This window comes from Monodelphis domestica, chromosome 4, assembly GCF_027887165.1.
Source record: "Monodelphis domestica isolate mMonDom1 chromosome 4, mMonDom1.pri, whole genome shotgun sequence".
Classification (NCBI taxonomy): domain Eukaryota; kingdom Metazoa; phylum Chordata; class Mammalia; order Didelphimorphia; family Didelphidae; genus Monodelphis; species Monodelphis domestica.
Genome location: NC_077230.1, coordinates 188,088,632 through 188,110,568, shown reverse-complemented (window position 1 = coordinate 188,110,568; position 21,937 = coordinate 188,088,632). Strand labels below are relative to the sequence as shown.

General features: G+C 43.4%; 1 protein-coding gene and 1 non-coding gene across 3 annotated transcripts; both read right to left on the bottom strand.

Moving 5' to 3' along the window:
• Positions 1-3,268: 3,268 nt before the first annotated feature.
• HOXD4 (homeobox D4) lies at positions 3,269-21,453 on the bottom strand. 2 transcript variants are annotated; one of them, XM_056794027.1, is made up of 3 exons: positions 16,775-21,453; positions 15,894-16,203; positions 3,269-3,360 (listed from the first exon to the last, which is right to left on the bottom strand). In XM_056794027.1, exons 1-2 carry the CDS (start codon positions 17,184-17,186, stop codon positions 15,899-15,901), a joined length of 717 nt encoding a protein of 238 aa, XP_056650005.1. In that variant the 5' UTR covers positions 17,187-21,453; the 3' UTR covers positions 3,269-3,360; positions 15,894-15,898. The 2 variants fall into 2 exon arrangements, with proteins under 2 accessions (XP_056650005.1, XP_056650004.1); XM_056794026.1 differs by lacking the exon at positions 3,269-3,360 and having other exon boundaries at positions 14,921-16,203.
• On the bottom strand, positions 18,429-18,539 carry MIR10B (microRNA mir-10b). The gene has a single exon (NR_032150.1). It is a non-coding gene; the product is annotated as a microRNA mir-10b (primary transcript).
• Positions 21,454-21,937: the final 484 nt, after the last annotated feature.

Genomic DNA, 21,937 nt, shown 5'->3' with positions numbered 1-21,937 from the left:
ATAAAGAAAATACATAGGTCAGCTCCCTTGCCTAAATACTCAGTTTCCTCAGTTTAAATCTTTCAATCCCTTCTCTTCTTTGAGATATTCCCTAAACTTCCATTTGGACAATTAAGATAACCTGAATAATTATATAAGTTGTATTACTTAGCATGTTTAAAGCATTTATTGACACCAAAAGTTCTTCCTCAGTTTGCTTCTTTCTTTGCCAATTCACTGCTATAAGAGCCTAAAACCAATCTAACAATAAAAAATTCTTCATTGAACTCAAATGTTGGAAGTATTAAAATTGGATTTTGATAAAGAACATGAAAAGAGTTACTCTCCATCTTGTGAAAGATAGGCTAGTAAAAGCTCTTTGAAGGCTAGTTGGCTGCTTTTAAGATGATACTGAGAAAACAATGCTTTTTGCGTCTGAATTTTCATTCAATACTTCCTTGACATTTCTGCAGATAAATACACCCCAGTTTTCTCATGATAAGCAATAGTTACTTGCATGTACCTAAAATAGTTGAATCTTTATCTATGTTTCTTGTGTTATAAGGTGAGTTAACACTTGCTAATGTCTACATCTTGCCCTAAAAATTAAAGTAACTAATAGCAAAATGACAGCTAATTTATTTAATCATATGACCAATACAGAGTTATATTCTGGCTAGACTAGGAGTCAATGTGCTAGGTTTGAGGGGGTCTTGGCTAATTTTTAGATTTTTCCTAGGATTCTTCTTTCCATTATTTAGAACCCTGGCACTTTACTCATCTAAAGATTAACTGCTGAGTTTCTTGGGCACCCAAAACTCAAGATAACTTCAAACTTTTCATACTGTCATTTCATCTAGACAACTGGTGTAGGGGGAAAAAATCCCCTTTCCTTTTACAAGGTTTGAAAATAATCTATCTTCAGCCTTATGCTACAAGAACACTATTCAAAATAAAGTAGTTGCTTAAACAATTTCATGACTTTAGGAGAAAGTATAATGTAATATCTATTGATAATACTACATACCCACAGATTGTGATAGTAAATATCCATAAAATATTTCTAGAGGAGTATTATGTGTAGAAGCCTAAACAGATTAGCACTGGTGAAGAATGGGAAAATGCAAAAATTCAAAGTTCAGTGCCTTGGTTTCCATTGTCTTAAAGAATTGTGTGAGCAATTCCATAATTATCTGCCTATTGTACATTTTCACTAGCAGTGTGCACAGGACCACCACTTTTCATTGTGTAGGGCCTTGTAGATATCAGCTAAAATAGTGATTCCAAAGAAGGTACCTCTTTAAAAACAAGAAAATGAGAATATTGCTGGGGAATTTTTAAACCCTATTTCTTTTCAGAAATCCCTACTCCTTGTGAACTCTGCTTGAACCTAAAAAGGAGGAATGGGCCATAAATCACTTGGACAATGGTCAACTGTTCAGTGGCTCATCTTTTGGACCCTCCTCCCCCTTTTAAGGCTTTTTTTTTTTACCCTTTGGTACCTTAGTACATTTGGGTTCAGCACAAAAATGCCTGAGGGTAAGACCATATATGGGGAGAGGCAAAGAAAAGCTGAGTTTCTGCAAGCAAGCTGCAGTCCCAGCCCAGGAGCACGACCCTAGAAAAAGAGTTGGAGGCTAAAGCCAAATGAACCTTTGCCATATGTTGCAGCCAATAAAGCTAGTGACCCACCCGTCTAGTATCTGACTCCAGGCTACTCAGCCCTGAGCAAAGAAGTCCTCCAACCCAGAAAACGGGCGGTGTATCCTTCCTCCCTGTAGTCAGGAAAGCGCCTAACCTGCTCAGTGGCTCCAGCCCTTTTGAAAGTCAAACTGAAGACAAGGGAGGCGGCAGGAATGTGGCGCCAAACAGTCACCCACCCACCCCCACGCACCCACGTGTAAGAATACAACAAACTTCTCTCTTGACAAGTTCCCGGCCTCCCAATTGCGTTCGATCCGACATCCAAACATATTCATATGAAGCAGCTCGGTACTAATACTTGCTCACTACACTTAATTCTGTTGGGGATCAATACCTAATATGATACCGAATAAATAAAAGGCAGTCAGAGCGGCCAGTGGATGGGGTTATTAAGCAGCCGGAGCTCTCGCGGTGCATATCAATGCACCTGTCATTGCGCCTTGTAACAAAATTTATGACTGCTAGTGCGACGGGCAGTAAACGCTTCAGTAAGGAATGAAAAGGAAAACACTTCTCAAGCCCTCTCGCACTTTTCAGAAGTGTAAAACGGCCTCCGCGTAGGAGGGAGACCAGCAAAAGAATTCCCGACGCCGCACTTTTCCCAACTTGGCCAGCAGGAAGGGGAGATCTATATAAAGTGGCCCGCTCGGTCCGCCTTACCTCTCCTCCGCCAGGACTGAGACCACATCCTCTCAGGGCCCAGAGGCCGTGGTTGGGCCTTCATTTCTCTCCAAGAAAGAAGAGCACTTTTTTTTTCTACGGGGCACTTTGGAGCAGAAAAAGTTGAGGGCACCTAACGGACACTATCCTAGCCCTGCACCCTGCCCCACACCGAGGACCTTCGAGACGCGGATTCTTATTTGTGGTGCAGTTGGAAGGGGGGCTGGGATGTAGAGGAGGGGGGGAGACAATCGATGGGATTTGACAAGAGCCGCCATTGTTAGTAAATTACGTTTTTGTTATATATTCCATGTAGGTCTAGAGCGAAGTAGGAGTGGCATATTGGTTCCTTCTGTTTCTCTTTAAATAATCTAAAAACCATACGCTGCTCACCCTCTGCTTTTGGTAAACAGGGATTAGGAAATCTACTATGTATATTTCTTTTCTTGAACATATATATTCCATGGATCATGTGTGTGTCTATACATGCCCTTCTCACGGGAGGTTGGTTACTCCCCTCCCTTCTCCTTGTTAGAGTTCTCTACGGCTTCTAGGTCTTCAACCTTTCTCCTTTCAGATTAAGCTCGTAAAGCTTTTTCAGATTTTTTCAAATTCCTTCTCCCACTCTATCCTGTGGTTCTTATAAGAATGGAAGTTCCTGGGCTAGCGGTTTTTAAATCTCTCTGATTTATATCAGATAACTCGATACCATAATATACCGTGCATTTAAGGAACTAGAACTAACCCCATTAAGTAGCAATAAATTTTAAGATCGCGATTGATTATCATGGAATAGTGCTGCTGTTCACATTGAGATGATAAACTTCAAAGTTTCTCTTTTGTTTTATGTCTATGATATAGGAATTCTGGTGTAACATCCCTGAGTGGCAAAGTATATGGAAAATATGTGGAATTAAAGAAAACACTCACCACAATTACGTTTTTTCCTCTTGAGTTTTTTCTTTAACTCTTTTTGTAGGGTCTTCAGGTTTCTCTTGATAATCCGTGAAGAAAGATCTGGAACAGAATGGAAAACTCTCAGTGGAAGCTGTCTCTTCTGCGCATTTAACATACAAATGTGTTGAGAACCCTTTTGCCCCTTTAAGAGCTTCATAATCAATGCATATCGTGTACAACGTTCTAGCCTTAATTCAGAAAGATAACTTTCTGTGAATGGAGAGGAGAAATGGTTTGATTTGGTGGTGAACAAAACTAAAACCTTTCCCACAGAGTACCTTGGCTGGAGGGAAGGACAGGAAGACAAACTTTACAGTGATCTTTGTAGATTTTTTCAGAAAATGAAAATTCAGGGCATAAAGGGAAGGATTCTGGAAGTTCTGAAAGTAAAAATCCTGAGGTTCCATCGACTCCCAAATTAGGGGTAAAGAGGAATAAAATGGCACTCTCTCTTTTCTTCCCATCCCCTTCCCCTCAAACCAGACTGCTGGAATAGATGTCTGACTTTCCTAGAGGCCTAGACCTAACCATAGTCCTCGGAGAAAAAGGAGCTCTGTGAGAGTGTATGCTAACCTCTGGGAGCAGAAGTGTGAAAGAACAGATCGCTTAGAAGGGAACTTTGAGGTGGAGAATGAGCAGAGTTGGGGACCCATATCTGGAAGAGGGAGGCAAAGATGGAAAGTGACTGCTGCTACCCTGGACCAAAAGATAAAACAACCGCTGAGCTCTCCGGTGCCCCCATCACTCCCTTGAGGAGCCAGAGAACGGAAATTTACTAGCAAGACCCCAGACGCCATTACCTGGGACTCTTACATGATGCATAGAGGAGGCTATCTTAGGTCTATCTTAATAAACAAAGCCTCGACACATCTGCCCACATCCACTCAACTCCTAGACTTCAGTTTGGCGCGAAACACCCTAAGAAATGAGAATCTCTCACAAACACATAAATCCTACAAGCAGACTTCCCCGACCCTACCGCCCATCGAAACCTCCAGCTTGAAGGGCTAAAGGGAATCTGATAAAAAAAAAAAAAACAAGGTGAATGAAGGGATCAAAATTCCCCCCTCTAGCACCTTGATTTTCTAATTTGTTGACTCAGTACTTCGAAAACATTAACCACGCCAGGGGAAAAAAACCCACACAAAGCATCCCGGCCATTATAAAGACAAGATCTAGCAACCATAAGCCTTTGAAATGACCTTTGGCTCGCGTAGCAATAACTCACCCCTTAATGAACACCCAACGGAAGAGCCTCCAAGAGATCCCAACACCACGAGGCTCCCAACTTTGCCACCAATTCCTCTAGGTCCCTGGCCAGTGCCAGTAGGACGCAGCCTGCCTTCACCGAATTACTTAACTTGGGGCTGGGATCACAGGAAGAACAAACAGGAGTCTGGGGGAGGAAGAGGAGCTAGACGCCTAAGGCACCAACCTTCCCCAGGTCCTGGGCCCTGGGCCTGTCCCAATAACGCCTTAAATAAAACATTCACGTGGGCGGACTTCAATTTTTAAGTGCTTTATTATTTTTTTTTTGAAACGGACTAGAAACTTTCCTAGAAGAAGATATTCCAAGTTGAAAGGCCATCAACTCTCTCCCCATCCCAGCCGCAAGAGACCCCAGCACACCGCTCACATTTTTTCCTTTAAAAAAAAAACTCAAATCCTTTTTTCTTTCTCATCCCTCCCCCCCCCCCAACGTTTGATTAACTAGGTAAGTTTTCATTTTGTCTTTAATTAGTTATCGACTTGGGATCCCCGTGGCCCACCTCTGGGCTCTCGGCAGTAGCTGATCTAGCTTAGTCTTGGGGAAGGGGAAGGGCAAAGCTAGCAAAAATGGCCAAAGTCTAGACTTCAGGCAACCAGCACCTCAACGTCTACCTCCCCACCATATTTCCTCTGGCCCACCCACCGATGAGGAAGATCCCAACTTGATGATCTCAAAAGATCAGATGCTCCCAGCACTGGCTGTGGGCCATACCACTGTAGCATCCTTTCCAGGAACAAGATATGGAAGCTCAAACTCAAAGTTGTCAGGAGACAACAACTCCCGTCCCCAACCACTAAACCCCCTCCTCCAGGTCTCAATCCCACCCTCCCCTAGAAAATCTTTAGGATTACTCAGGCATGGACCCGATCCTGGCATTATTGAAATTTTCGGCGAAGTTATAAGTGACTGCTTCTATGGGGCCAAATGAAATGCTGGTGGCGGTAATTGGATTCAGCTGACTAACTTGGCAGCCTCACAGCTCCGAGGCATAGAGCTAAGAAAAATGTCCAGCGCCTTTAAGTTCTGATCGAGCTAGGCACATGCAATTGACAAAACAACTTTGTTGTCTCCTCTGATTGCTGCGAAGGGCTGGAGGGGACGTACCTAGACGGATATCACCTGAAGAGCCCTTTCACCCCCTTGGAGTCCCGGCCACCCCCACCCCAACAATCAACTCCCCTGCTTTTGCTAGAGACACTTCTAATCCAGAGGGAAGGAAGAAGAGCTCCCTCCTCCACCAAGAATTGGATCTTAAATCGCCTTCTTAGCCAAAGTGGGTCCTACCTACCCCCACCCACCCACAGAATAGACCCCAGAGGAGAAGCCCCTAAAATGGTTTCAGAAGGGTTTTTCTCTGAAGCTGAAGCGAAAGGAAGGGTCTTCAAGTAGACAAAGGCTCGGATGGTGGTGAAAAGAAATATATGATTTCGTACTTAGTCTAGTTACTTTGCCGAAGCAGTGAAACGGTGGGAGGAGGGAAAGATCCAGAATTACCTAAAATCTTTTGTCAAAATGATAGTCATCAGTGAAACTGCTGGAAGAAAAAATTAGAAACACTCCTTGGCTTGTATTATTTTATGGTTTTGAACCTGTTGGGGGAGGGGTGGAGAAGAGAGGTTTTGCTAGCAATTTCATATTTAAAAAAGAGATATTAATCCAACATCTGAGAAAAAGGAAAGTCTAATCCATGCATGTGGGGAGGTTTAAAGAACAATGCACAGAAGCAACATTGCCACTGAGTTTATTTTAAATACATATAAATCAACCCTCTTGCACCCTGCCCAACAGCCCAAGACAAGGAATTAATATGACATTCCATCTTACTTTGGCAGTGACAGCTTAAGAAAAAGTTTCTTTCTTTATTTATTTATTTCATTTTCAGCCTCTTCTCAGAACTACAGATTGACCCCCAAAGCTCTTCCGTCGGCTTTCCCCAACCCCTCCCCTAAATTCATTCCCCTCCCCTCCAAACCCGCCACCCCACCAGCCAGCCTAAGAAGGAGGCGAATGTCTTCTCCTAACCTTTGGGAACCCCGGGAGCTTCCCCACAAAGTGCATCTCATTACGATTAATCATCGTCCTCGATGTATATGTATAAGTGTATATAGGTCTATGCGGGCTGGCTAACAAATTGGCAATAATCAAGATCACAGATTACACAAAATAAATCATATTTAGTATCTCGCTAAAGGCAGCGGCGTGCGGCCCTGTGCTCAAAGGTTTCCATTTGTTTGTCATGCAATTGCTTACCTGGGTCTCAATTTATCATAAACCTGGTCTCCTCAGTCTCAATAAGTGCGCCTGCAGTTGTGAGAATATATCCTTCACCCTTTGTCTGCAGACAATACTGTCCTAAACCTGATCTTGCGGCTTTACAGACATTTCCATATACCCGTGCAGACAGTATTCCCGATAGAATGGAACCAGGCTGAGGTTCAACGACCAATAAAGGCAGGAAGGATGGAGTTCGCAATGTGGGATTCAAACACCTTTCCCAGTGCCATCCGCAGCCCTCCAGCGCTGAGGCTGCCTCGGGTGCTTCTCTATCCCCCACCCCCTCTCCCCTAACCCCCAGTCTGGGTTTGTTTTGATTTCAGAACGTGGCCCTCTATGAATTTGGAGCGAGCCCCAGAAACCCCCTCACGATCGGAAAATACAAGCGCTGCCTTAAAACGCGAAGCATATTTGTTCACGTGATCCCGAGAGCAGATTGTTCTGATTGAAGCTGAAACTTTCACGTTGTCCATCCCCGGAACACGGGCATGGCTGGGGGGCTGGGGTGGGCTCGGTGGAAGGAGGAGGGTCTCAGGAGGTGGTGGGAGCGCAAGCACCCCGCCTGGCTCCAATCCCCGGGGTGGGGGTGGGGGGAGAGGAGTTAGAGGAGAGCACCTTAAACACCTTGCAACTTTCCGAATGGCCCCATCTCTCTTGTGAGGGACAGGAACCAGCTAGCGTGAGGTAGAAGGAGAGAGGCTTCTTTCTCTGGCCACTCAGTTCCAGGTCCCTTGGGCCAAACAGGCCTAGTGGTTTCCAGTGTTTGCGAGACTGTCTCTTCGCCGAGAAATTGAAAGGGGCCAAACAGAGCAGAGTCTTACAGAGCTTGCCCCAAGCCAGCTCGCCTGAGACACAGACCCCCAGCCATTCCGATAGCTTGCATTGTGTTTACTACGCCGCTTCTTTCCCTCTCTCTTCCTTGTGGGTAAAACAAACACATAGGGTATTAATTAATTTGAATGGCAGTTTTGCCAGACCTTGCTGATCAAATAAATGATTAATCCACCACTGGTGGGTTGGGGAGAAGAGAAGAGAGGTTTAATTCTGAGCCGGTGGGGGTGGGGGCAAAGGGGAGACGGATCTGCACCCAGCATCAACCCCAAGAGTGCCTAGATTGGAATGTTTCTCTTAGAAACACCCTCCCAATTCTTCTCTCTTTCTTTCTCTTTCTTCCTCTCTTTCCCATTTACCCCATGTTCAGGGGAGATTTCCTGGAGTAGCAGAGATTGAAGAGCCCTCAAGAAAAGCCCAATATGGGGCTAAGACATTTCGTTCCCCGGGGGTGAGTGCGTGTGACTAATGTGTACTGTTTATCTACCGAGATTCTGAACTTCCCAAGCCTTCTCCCCGAATATCTTCATCTCCTTTGTTTCGGATTTGCCGGTAGCTGAAGCCCCTAGAGCCAGGGGCAATGGTTGGTGTCTGTCCTCGGGTCCCTTTCCGAGCTCCAGCCCAAGGCCTGACAGTAATATATGGCCTTACCTTCCGAACTAGAAGTGAATTGTAACATTTATCTAAATTACATTGCTTTCTTTGACTTTGCAAGTCAGTTATAAAAAGATCGGGCCCAATTATGGAAGGATAATAGGTTCCGTGTAAATAATTGTTAGCCGATTGTTCTTGTTGGCTTGTTTGTTTATTTTTTTCTTCCCACGATTTGCTCTCTCTTTTGAGGAGGAAAAAAGGGGTGGTTTTAAACCACCCACTGAAAAAGGTGTCGTGGACTCTGCCTTTGAAATATAAATAACTTGGAGGGGGGAAGACTTTCTGTGGTGTATCATTTTCTGCCAGCCCTTGGCAGTCATACACGAATCTGTGTTTATTCACCTAATCACCTACACAGAGACATGTATAAGGCATATATTTTACAATTCATTTCATACAGTTCACTATACACTGACTTTATTTATTGTAGACAAAGATATTACAAACGTGCTGTCTCAGTCCACCTTTTACTTGCAAGTGCCAATGAATTTCAAATCTGATTGATATATATATATATATATATATATATATATATATATATATATTTCAATGAAAAGTTCTCTCTTCTCGGGGTAAGTGTGCACTTTGCACATGCATACATAATCCTTAAATGGGACAAAGTGAAAAAGGCGCACGAATTCCTTCCCCCTTCCGCATATTTTTTTTTCCATTGGGAAAAACAGTTTCTTACTATGTGGAAATAGAGGAGGTAACAACCAAAACCCGCCATACCATGCCATTGTGGGGAGGGGGGGAAAGCAAAAAAAAAAAATATATATATATATATGTATGCACACACACACACACATATATATATATATATATATATATATATATATATATATATATATCAAGCAGTCTTTCTTCTTTTGTTTAACTTTATGAACCTCTCCTCAAAGTGAGCTTTCTCAGTGGGCTTTCTTTCTGGACCTTGTAGATAGGTCCAAAGCCATCTTCTCACTTTCATCAAGTCTTTCTGGAGAGGACAGGAGCAGCCCGGGAGCAAGTGTTAATCCCTAGTCGGAAAGGGAGGGCAGCTTTGCAGGGAATTTGTCTCAAGGAAAGGATCTAAGACTTCTTCAATCGGAGCATATGTTCATAGAGCAATAAAACGGAAAGATTTACAGTCCTCGCCCGGCCCCCAACAGCCTCGCACCCTTTCAGGAATTACTTACGATGATTTATCACAACAACCCGGGCAATTGTCAAACTGATAAAATATCCCGAGCCGGGTGCCCGAACAGCCCCGTTCTTGGGAGAGTGGTGGGATTGGGGAGGGGGGGGCGGGTTTTAGGGGATGCCCGGAATCCAACCGGGCTTTTTGCAATGTTTTCCCCTCTGAACCTAAAAAGGAAAGTCGGGTGGTTAAGGGGAGGGGTGAGGGTGGAGGAGTAGAGGAGGAAGTAAATCCTCATTGAGAAAAAATACCCGAGCAGCTCCAGAGAAGGACCGAATCTGTGCCTGAGTCACCAGCAAAGCACATAAACATTTGTCATGTTTGAATAATTGAATTAATGTGTTATTGTTTGAATGTATAATTCATAACGGGGAAAACTTTATCTCCGTCCTGCCAGAAAAAAATAATCCACCAACAGACGTATTAAAAGAAGGGAAAAAAAAGGAAAACACCAACAACCCACGGAAGTAATAAAAACTCCCAGGGAGGTATCTGAAACAGGACTCCAGTGAAGGCTGAATTAAAGGGAATTCCAAAGCACAGACTAGAGAACTTCTCAGAGCAAAAGCTTAGCTTTGCTGGATTGAAAAGGTACTTCTCTTCCAAGCACCCTTTGAATGGTTTAAGAAGAGGAGATGAATGAAAGGGGGGTGGGGTGGAGGTGAAACACCCAGCCCAGGGAGGGAAGCATTGCCTCCCAAAAGAAGGTTATCTTAAAAAAAAAAAAAAGTCTAAAATTATTTTTAAAGAGGACGGAATCTTTTTTTTTTTGCCTGTCTTTTCCCCCTCTTGTCACTTCACACCTCCCCCAAGTGGGTTTTCTATCTCCCAGAGATAACCAGATCTTCAGGACGAAAGAAGAAAGATGTTTTCTCCTTCGCTTTATTTTCTTTACCCCATTCTGGAAAAATTAAGAGGAAGAGACAGAAAGAAGAGCAAAAAGATGCCTAGCCAGAGTGAGGGTAGCAGTAGTGTCTAGATTGGGGGGGGGGGGGGGGAATGAAGCAACTCGGAAATCATTATCTGTTGGTTAAAACCTGCCTTGGGTAAAATTTCAACTCGATTTTATAGCCTTCTATTATGACGCAAAGAAAAATTTACGACCCTCGCTTGAAAAGAGGTCCGGGGCCTTTTCTCACCAATTTAAGAATAGGCAGCAGATGCCCTGACAGCGAGCATTGTTCCCAGTTACACATAAGCAACCAGTAAATCTAAGCCCCATTTCAGCACACATGCAAACCCCACAGCCTTGCCATTTTCTTTACAACTCTTACTATCGCCAAGCAAAACGTGCGGGTACACACACATGCACACATACAGAGCCTCTGGCCGCTGTGAGCAATTTTTCATAAGTGCAAAGCTTTTCTGAATCAAAGGTCACTATATAAGCCTCTAACAACTTCTCACTGTCGTACGGTTCCAAATCAGGAAGCCAAGGGAACTATTTGTCAACCCCCCTGACAGCTAAGTTCATTAAGGATTTAAATCCGAAGAAATAAAAGTAGTAAAATGTTTACCTACCGAGCTGCTCTTTCTCGCCTGCTACAGAGGGTTAGGTGTGCAGAGAAAGAGTCCGCTCCCTCCCTTTGTATATTATATTCTTGGGATCTCTTCAGTTTTCAAGTCTGATAGAGTCCTTTGCTTGGCAGATTAATGACGAGTCCGTGTTTCTTAAGGGACGTGCTGAATTAATTATTTCGCAAATCACGTGGTCGGGACTTGTAGAAATCTATTCTTATCATCTTCCTTGCACTTTGAAAATTCTCCCCGTTATGAATGGCCCTCCCTAGGCTGCTGGTGATCCCTACGATCGCCCAGTTCAGGGGAAAGGGCTGACAAACATGGCCGTTGGAGGCTGTGTGGAAGGGCTCTGCCTGGGAAGGTCCTGGCTTACTGTACTGTACAGTGAATGGTGTTTGCTGTTGACTCTGCTTTTCCTCCCCATTCTTTCCTTAACGACTAGTGGTGATATAATATACAGAATCTTATTGATGTATTGGTAGTAACAGGAGGAGCCATTAAACAGAAGACGGTCAAAGTATAATCATAAAATGTGTCTGAATATTTAAACTTATGTCTGTGCACTTATAAATACACATGTACACGCGTCTCTGGCGAGCCCTTCCATATATTAAACACACATGGCTTATTTTAATGCATTGTGTTCACTTCGTGTCTCAAGCAAGCCCCATCTATTTTTGGACTCCTGCCTTGGCTACTCTTCAAGGAAAGGCAAGTCAAATATGAAAAATACCCCCTGTAAAAAAAGTGCCCGCCACTTTTTATAGCAAGGCGTGTTTATTGTTGTCTGTGGATCTGCTATCACAGGGGAGAAAGGAGGAGCAGGGGGCTGGTCTGAGCAGCCCCAGAAAAGTTTAAGGATCCCAAGATTGTTATTCAAATATGTTCTGCTTAAAGTAACAAGGACAACCAAGCCTGCTGCTGGTGGGGCTTTTTGTTTTTGTTTTTTGGGGTTTTTTTTCCAGACAAAATCTAGTCTCTTCCTTCTAGTTGTCAATTAACAGCTTGATCTCACCATCCACCTCTGAATGCAGTGTTCTGTGGGGATCCAAGGTTCAAGAGGAAGGTGAGGGTGGAGAGGAGTGCTTTCCTTGCTTTAATCAGGTAGGAAGCCAACCTGGAAACCAGTTCTTTAGCATGAGATTGTTGATTATTGTTCCCAAAAGAAAATAATAGACAATTCTCTGGTAGACTTATTCTAACCTAGAGCTTTCCCTCAGCAACAATATTCAATCAACGTGATTTGTCAAATTGCTGAAAAGTAATTTGGTGAGGAAGGGTGTCAGGGTGGAAGGTGAGGAAGGGACTTTTTAAAGGTGTACTTCGGCCGTCTTATTTTTTTTTTCAAGCAAAACTTAAATAAACCTAATTTATCTCCCCTACCCCTTTTATTGTATCTCTTGACAGGTAAGTTTAAAAGTATGCAAACAAGCAAGCAAAAAAAACGATGAGATTTAGTTCTTTCAGGACTTACAACTGCTTCTGTCAAGGCAACAAACAGAATAAGTTTCTCTACACCTTTTATTATTTCAAATATATATGAACAAATTACATCAAAACTACAGGCAACAATTAGTATAAATAATACTTTAATCAGTGGCAGCAAAACCATTGGTAGATTCTATAAAAGCATCTTATGTGAACAGATGTGTTGCTTGACGATGTCATAACAAAAGGCTGCAGTATTACAAAGTGGGATGTATGAGGAGCAGTCTCTTCAAGAAAACATTTCTCTTCCACCTTCAGTCACAGAGCAACCCCCACCAGAGTTTTTAAAAAAATAAACAAAACAAACACTTCTGGCTCATATTTTCTGGAACAAAATGGAGGAAAAAATAATAGCAAATGGGCCATGGAGCTCATTTTTGTCTAGTTTCCCTTTCAGCAGGAACACAGATGGAAACTCTCCTGTCGCTCCCTTTGGCTGGAACCACAGAGAGTTTCCTGAGGCCACTGGCCTAGTGTGGCCCTCTTCCAGCAAGCCCAAATGGACCCTTGATCCCAAGATGAATTTAAGAGTTGGTCTCCCTCACATCCATACAGTATATATTAACATTTCAAAAGCCCATCACTTGAGCCATACAAGGAAAGTTAAGACATAAACAAAGGGATTGCTTCCTTGATTAAGTTACTTTCCAGAATATTAGCCCTAAGTAAGAGAAGGAGTGTTGGCTTTTTTCCAAGAAAACATACTTGTGTGCTTTCTCAGTCAGAGCAAGGGAGAGTTGAGTTAAGCAATTGTGACATTTGGTGGAAAGCTGGGGCTAAGTAACCTGAACTTCCGAGGGGGTAGGGGGGAAGTTTTATGTAGCTGAATGTCATGTAAAATAGACATTTCATGAAAAAGCCTCAGTATATTCAGGGATGTGGATTTCAGGAGAGAGTGAGAGCAATACCCAATGGTCTCCAAGCCAGAAAAGAAAGGGGAGGGAGAGACAGACAGACAGAGAGAGAGAGAGAGAGAGAGAGAGAGAGAGAGAGAGAGAGAGAGAGAGAGAGAGAAGGGTAGTTAGAGTCCAAAAGGTTAAGGGTTTAGAGGTCAGTCCTCCCGGCTGAAATACAGCTAATCGAATAGAAAATTTGTCCTCTGGATGAACCTGTTTCTGTAATTTAGCCGAACTTCAGTAAAATACCTTTTCAACTTCTCAACGTGAAGGCGTCAGAAAAAAGACGTCTTTACTATGTATGAACTCTGTGCTTTTTGTCATAGAAACAATGATGCGAATAATGCAGGAATATCCATCTTTAATATCACGACATGTAGATATTCAAGTATTGCCATGTGCAAGTCTGAGAATCAGGCTCACCCCAAGGAGGAACAAAGAGTTGTCTCCAGGATTTAATACAAAAGACCAAGTCTTGGAAAAAACTTTAGAGGAGCCTAATTTCAGCCAAAGAGCTCAAATTAATTAATACTTGCTCCCAGCTTTGGGCATGAACCATACTGAGAGGCAAGCATGTATATATATGGATCTTCTCCTTTTCCATCTATTTTAAGGTTACCTTTGGAGCCTTCCAAAATGTCTGAAGAAATAACACAATTCCGAGATCTCTCAACCCTAGTCTCTCCTCCACACCTTCTTCTTTCTTTTAATTCTGTGATAGCTCAAATAATTTTGTTTGGTGATTGTATTTTAGAAACCCACGGGGGGGGGGGGGTAAAAAACATGAAAAGCCTAGTTTCTGACCAGCCCTTGAAGAACTTTTCCATTTTCCCACTTAAAGTGTTAGCGTTTAACACACACACACACACACACACACACACACACACACACACACAAACACAGTTTAAAAAAATTAAATCCACAAACCTCTCTTGGCAGAGAAGTATAAGAAAAAAATGTCAATGAATCCTCTTCCCATGGTTTGAATATTTTTTATATAACTTTCCCGCCGAACTCAAAAGGAGACAGACAACTTGAAAACTTTAAAAGGTGCATTAGATCACCCAAGAATAGCACATAAAAGATTTACTTCTATTTAGCAAAAAGACATTTTCTTCCTGCCTGGAACTAACTTCCTTCTATTCTTGACCATTTGATTCAATTTGCTTGCCTTCTTGCTTATTTATTTGGACAGCATTCCCCCATCCCACCCCCAGCCCCAATATGTTTTCCAGATTTCTGGTAAAACAATACTTTGCTAAACAGACTGGTGTGCAAGGTGAATTGTGCATTGGGAATCGAGTTGGAAGGTAAGAGGATCTCTACAATGGCACCGAAGACTGGAACTGTTTTGTTTGGTTTCCCCACAATAAAAATGTTTGACCATTTGCTCTTCTTCCCTTTTTAAAAATCCCACAGAAGTGGTTGTGAGCAGAGCGAAGAACCAGTTGTGCAGTCCAAACACATTTTAAAGAAATTGACTTTGGGTCGATATGTTTTCTTTCTCTCTCTCTCTCTCTCTCTCTCTCTCTCTCTCTCTCTCTCTCTCTCTCTCTCTCTCTCTCTCTCTCTCTCTCTCTCTCTCAAAAGGTTAGGGCATTTCTCCCATACTGGGGGATAGAGGTGGGAGTGGGGGTGGGGAGGAAGAGAATCCTAAATGCCGGACAAAGTTGAGAAATCTAAGCCCTACTATCTTCTCTATGATTTTCCATAAGAGGGAGCCTTGAGCTTCAGCTCCCCCTGATAAGAATTTTTGGCTTAATGCGTGTTAATGTGTGTGCGCTCCTCTAATCGACAAATAAATAAATATGTAAACACAATCTGAAAATAAAATAACCCGTTTCCACTTCTTTCCTAGGTATTTCTTTGGGGGTTTCTGAACATGAGCGGGGGCTTTAAATCACACAGCCACAAGATAGAAGACCCAGGAAGTTCACAAATCCTGTAACCAGCTAGACAGTCCTCTGCCCTGAACTCTTCTACATTCCATAAACCCGAAACTGCATGAGGTGGGGGATGAGGGTAGACAGAATATCAAGACTGATACTGGCACAGAATCAAACCTTCACTTTAAAATTGAAAACCGAAAAGATGAAATTTTCATTTGTGTTTAATGACTCGTCAGATTTTTATACTCAGTAGCTCCTTCGATATATAATTATATATACATACATTCACACACACATATATAATTATATATCTTTCTATAATTTTCCCTAAACTTTCCACTTCCTGCCTGGAGAGTCTGGGGGTTGTGCTAGTATGAAGAATGCCAAGAAACTCTGAAGTACCCTCAGCGAGTCCGCTTTGTACAGCACAAGCACCTTAAAGCAAGCTGACAGCCTGGGGAGGCTTTGCCTGCTCCATGCAGGTTGTGTTTGGATCATGTCAGTTCTACACACAGCACAGTTCAGAAGCAAAGGATGAAACTGGGGGAAGGGATGGGAGAGATTGGATGGAGGGGGAGGGGGGGAGATTTCACCTCCTCTATAAAGTCGTCAAGTCACTGTGATGGTCCTTGGACACGGGCTGTAAATGCTGGTTCGAGACGGCCGAGGAAGACCTGCCCTTCGTATTGGGCAGCTTGTGGTCTTTTTTCCATTTCATCCTACGGTTCTGAAACCAGATCTTGATCTGGCGTTCAGAGAGACAGAGAGTGTGGGCTATTTCGATCCGACGACGCCTCGTCAGATACCTGTTAAAATGGAATTCCTTTTCCAGTTCTAGGACTTGCTGCCTTGTGTAGGCTGTTCTGGACCTCTTGGGCTCCCCTCCGGTGTAATTAGGATTCACTGGGGGGTGGAAGAAAAGAAATACACATAAATGTAAGTCACATAGGAACAAGTTTGGTACAGTTCAATCTGAGCTTACACTCCATTATGATTTTTAAACAATCCTCGGGCGCGCGCATCGACGCGCGCGTGCACATACACTCAAGCTTGTCGGTGTATGGGGTCCTTAAATAGCCACCCCCACCCCAAAAAAAGCCCAAACCCCATTAACAACAAAAACTGCATTTTGAATTCTCTGCATTTTGCAAATTACACACCCCCTTCACCTCTAATATGTTCTCCTTCTAAAATGGAGGAACCCCCCCCCCCTTCCCTGGTACAACCAAGGAACCACATGGCCAACGGCCTTTTCCTCAGCTATAAAAATTTATGGGGAGAGTAATTGCGGCATCCATTTAACACAGGCTCATGCACACACACACTCACATACACACACATTCGGACATAGTCCACAACTCCTGGCTGGCTCTGGGGAAGCACACGGGGGTAGCAGCCTCAGGGGTGGTGGGACTGTGGGGTGGGGGTGGGGGACAGGAAGGCAGAGCGATTGGAGCCAGGAAAGGAACCTTACCGGAATTTACATGCACTTTCTTCATCCAGGGGTACACCACAGCGGGCTGTTTGAGGGCCGTCCCGTTGGGAGGTTGCTTGAGGTTGGCCAGCTGGCTGCAGGCCCGGGAACTAGGGATTGGAGGCTGGGGACAATGCTCCCCTTGGCCCGGGTAGAGGCTCGCCGGGCCGGATGGCTCCTGTCCATGACCCCGCGGAGGCACCGTAGAGCCTTGGGCATTGCTACAGCTGAAGGGCTGCTCGCTGTAGTTTGACCGTGGGTAGACTCCCTGATGCTGGAAATCCGAACCCTGAGAGCCACTATAATAGTCTGAGCTCTGCTCGGCTAGGTAGCTATTCTGCAAATATTCCTCACAAGGAGGAAATTTGGGGTCCACATACTTAGAGTTCACCATATACGAACTCATGGCCATTAATTTCTGAAGGTAGAAAATACTAATTTTTCTCGTGTTGTCTTTTTTTCTCCTTCCATAGGACCCTCCTACTTGCTGTCAACTGAATAAAGTTAGGGGGCCATGTGACCGCCCCAGCCAATGGCGAGGGAGGGAGTTTATCACCGGATTTGTGAGCATCTCATAATTTTCACAAATTTAACTAAATAATATACGTGTAATCAAGTGACTCTTCTCTATGCATTTGGTCTACCCAGCCAGATGTTAGTGTGGTAGGACGATTCATCACTTCGACCCCCATCTCCTTTGCCCCTCAGGTAATCCGAGCTTTTGTTTGAGCTGACTTTTCTAACCTTCTATGCCCTTTCCACTAATCCCCCAGAAATCATTCCTTGGCCTTTCGCGTTACATTGGTGAATAAAACATCCAGCAAGAATATATAGCTGTGTGATAGAGGGTTTGAGACTGGGGGGTGGGGTGGGGGTGGCATCAAGACATTGGGGAAAACGTGCAGAGGGAGAACTGGGAGAAAGACTCCACGCCCAAAGAAAAGCCATCAAACAGAAGGGGAATATGATATACAATAGATGTGTCTTGGCTTTGTCTCCCCGGGGTCACCCAAAAGTTACCAGAATCTAGTTCGGTTGAATAAAATTAGGCAATCAGTAACTCCGAATGCACTTAGCAGGTCCCCATACAGAAATTCACACAGAAAGCAGGGAGACTCTTGTTTGTGCTTCGGGTTATCTCCCATCCCCGCCCCCCACTTCTTTACGATTGAAGTTTCAAGCAGTTAAATCGAAGACTGTGTGACACCATCCCAAGAAAGCTTCACAAATTTAATCATATAAATTTTGCCCCCTGACCATCCCTCTGCCTTGAGAAGAAGTGAACCCAAGCCCACAGCTCCCTTGCTACTTTCCAGATAATGCAGGAGCTAAAAAAATAAATAAGTAAAAGTGACCAGAAAATTCTTCACACCTAACCTCTTCACTCTTTTTTTTTCTTTTAGTGTCCTCTTTCAGAAGTATTAATTTATCAAACCAGTTTTCAGGTTGTCCAGACCTACCATGTGACTCAGTTTTACAGTGAACAGATTTTTAAAGCTGATCTATAATTCACCAACATCAATCCATATTCCCCATGTCGTAAGGTGTCAGTAAATAAGACAGAGCTAGCATGACTTGGATAAGTCTCCAATAAAGCAGCATGCACTTCATTTCGGATCCCCAGACATTTACACTTTTAACCATTTGCAGAAATGTGAAGTTTTTGCATCGACCATATATTCCCCTAGAATCGAATCTGTGACTATGTAAATACCACACAAATTCGGTTCTACAGGGTATATATAGACAACGTAATAACATTCTGTTCTCATCTACAATGTAATCTGCCAGGACCACTGCATTTTTCTGATTCATCCTACTTACTAAATCAAAACTATTCTGCACTGGTCAAAGGCTGCCGCCTCCATTGAAATAATTCTGGACTTTCAGAAGACATCCAGGTAGTCTATAGACTGCTGAAAAAACTCTTTAGGACGTAGGGACAATTTACAGCGACTAATTCAGATATTCTTCCTTCTCTCCCTGAAGGAAAACTTGAGTGGGATTTAGAAGGCTCCATTGGAGCTCTTCTACATGAAAAAAAAAATAACAGTAATCATCATCATCATAATAATAATAACCATCCTGGAGTTGACAGATTCCTCCTACTCCTGGCCATAGGAATAGCCTCCCTAAGTAAGTAACATTTTCAGAAAGCAGACACTATCTGGAGAGATAAGAAGGAACAGAAATGCTTCCAGCAGCCCCTTCCCCCTAGCTGAAATAAAGCGCTGGCTTGAAAGCTAAAGTTAGTTTCCAGAAAAACAAAACAAAACAAAACAAAACAAAACACAACTGGTTCCGTTTACCTTCGCGTCATTAGAGAGCTTTTCGCTTTTATCCTGTCCAACTTCAGGCAGTAAACCTAGGGTCGAATGCTTTGCTCGGGCAAATGTCCTTAGGTTTGGTGGGGTAGCGTTTATGGTGAAGGGCAGGGTGAGGGGTCATTCAAAATCATTTACAAACATATCACAAAGTTTCATTATTTTTGCTTTGGCGACAGCAGCACACAAGAGTACAAAAGTTCATGAATTGCGCCTGCTTTAACTCTTCACTGCTGTCCGGGGATCAACCCCTCAGCTCTGTTCGGGTTTTCAAACAGAGAAAGGAGGACACCCAGGAGAATGGATTTCAGAGCAAGAAAGATGGCCCATCCTGGTTGGATTTTTTTCCCCCTCTACAGGATCATAAGCTTGAGATTTTTTTTTCTTTCTTTTTTTAATCTTTGAAATAGATAGACACCGGGCCCAAGGGTGGAGATAAGGAGTAAGGGTTAGGAGAAAGAAGCAACTCCTGGTAATCTTTCTCCAGCTCCTACTTGGAGGAAATTCCTTCCCACCCCTCCACCCTCATATCATTTTTGTCAACTAAATATTTGACTTTAGAATCTCTTTGCTTTGCAGCTTTAGGGATTTGGTGGCAGATGATCCTTGTACCTAATGCTGCTGAAGAGAGTTTCCTGCCACCCCCTCACTGAGCTTCTCTACCTCTTTTAGAGAGCTATCTCCAAAATAAAACAAATTGTCCATATTTTGCCCCTTTCACTGGACAACAAGGGTTCTTGATCTCATCCCCCCAAATCGAGAGAGATGTATCCAATGGGTTCAGCAATGGGAGAAATCCCGTACATTTTCATATTTGTGAGACGCTGTGACCTGCATTTCACCTTACTGCACGACTTGCTCAGACAGGTCAAAGCCAGAGAGTTATTGATGAACAAAAGCGTTAAATAGTCACCTCCTGTTCAACTGCCCACACAAACGCTTTTGATCTACCAGGGTTTTTGTGCTCTTGTTCATAATCGGTATGCTAAATGTTTGGGAGAGGAAAAAAGTGATTCAGAAATATAAGGAGAGCCCAAGCCTCATCTGCCAAGAGCATATCTGCAGTTCAGCATGGAGGAAAGCAAAGAAAATGTTACCTATGAAAGAGAATGTTAGATCTCAGAGCAAAGAGCCATTTAACTTCATCAAGGACGTCTTGCAGAAGAGAAGGGGGAAAATCACAGAGCAGAATCTGCAGCGCAAGGATAAGCCTAGCGTGGTGACTGAAAACAACCTGATTATCAGGAAGGCTGCCTCTTTCTGTGGAATGGGAAATCGTATTGTACATATGTGTGTATATGTATCTATATATGCATACATGCACATATATTATTTCTCTGCTCCATACGATCAAGGATAGATGTTTAATCAGAAAGATGGGCATGCGTGGAGAACTTATCTTCTGCAGACTTCATTTTCCTCGTAGACAAAAATTAGGACAATTTAAAAATGAAATCCTAGGTTACCAAGGCTGCATTCTCTTTCCCTTTCTTTAAAACAAACATGCAAGCAAGCAAACAAAATAAATCTTATCATCATCTAAATGAAGATTTTTCTAAAGAAGATTTAATTGGAGGCCTCAAATTCTGATGCTTTCACGTGGAATAGCCAACCCCGGGAAGACCAAAATTGCAACACCCAAGCCCCAGCAGTGGTTGCCCCTACTCTTTTCTCACATTCTATTGGGCTGTTCTACCTGACCCATTCATTTTTCTTAAAGCATTGGGAGAATTTTCAGATGCTCTTTGGAAACTGGATGGCCACAGTCTACCACCATACCTGCCAGTAACAGTCACCCCGCCCCCTTGGATCTCAAAGTATCTGTAAGGCATCTCCACGCAGTCTATGAATATCTCTTTCATTCTGCTGGTGTGTTTCTAAACCAGGAAATCCCGATGAGAGAGTACAGGGGAATTCTTTTAGGGAAAAGAAAGGCAGTTGGGCGTGGGGTTGAAGGAGGAGTGGCCGGGTTCTGGAAGTCTATGATTTAATTCGGTGATTACAGTGTTCGCACAGGGAGGCGCTGCATCGTTCCAACATGTTAACAGGGTAACACTGTTAATTAGTTTCAAGTACTTAAAAGAAGTTTAAGATGCCACCTCGCACCTGTGCTGGATGGTAAGTGCTTCGAAGAAAACTCGGCTGCAAGTTTCCATATCACAGGTGATTGCTAAAGAGTCCAGTAATAGCAGGTTCAAACTGGCTCATGCTCCACGACTCCAGAGACCCAAGTAACTCCACTGTACCAGAAACAAGCTTCATTCCCCCTCCCGGCTCTTTTACTCTTCCAAAAACATTTAATAGTTCACAGTTCGAACAATTCAAACTTTGGGAAGGAGGTAGAAACAAAAGGGGTACTTACAGGAGACGTCTTTCCATTGTGTTGAACCTGTTGCAATAAAAACGTGGGTCACTGTTAAATTCCATTTAAAAAAAAAAAAGCAAGGTTCTTTTTTTTTCAAGACCGTAGGAAAAATAGCAAAGGCCTGCCAGGTGACCTGCCCAGATAAAAGAATGTCTCCCAACCTGAGGCTGTGGGAACTACAGAGCACCTGAAAGTTTCCCTCCAAGCCAGAACCTCCAGTCCCCAATTCGGTGCAATTTGTGCACCAAATTCTGAATACTCTTGGACTGCTGAACCCTGGTCTGGTTTTCCTGCACTGGCTCAAACTCCTTGGAACAATGTTTCCCCACTGGAGGAGTGGGAAGGGATAGGGCCTTTGTGTGTTCCCTTCTGTGTTTCAGTTGGATCTACTTTGTCCGTTCCTAGGAAAGTAGATCCCCCAATCTATCCCCGCCTGGGAGATTTCCACCCCGCTCTGAGTCTAGTAGCCGTTGT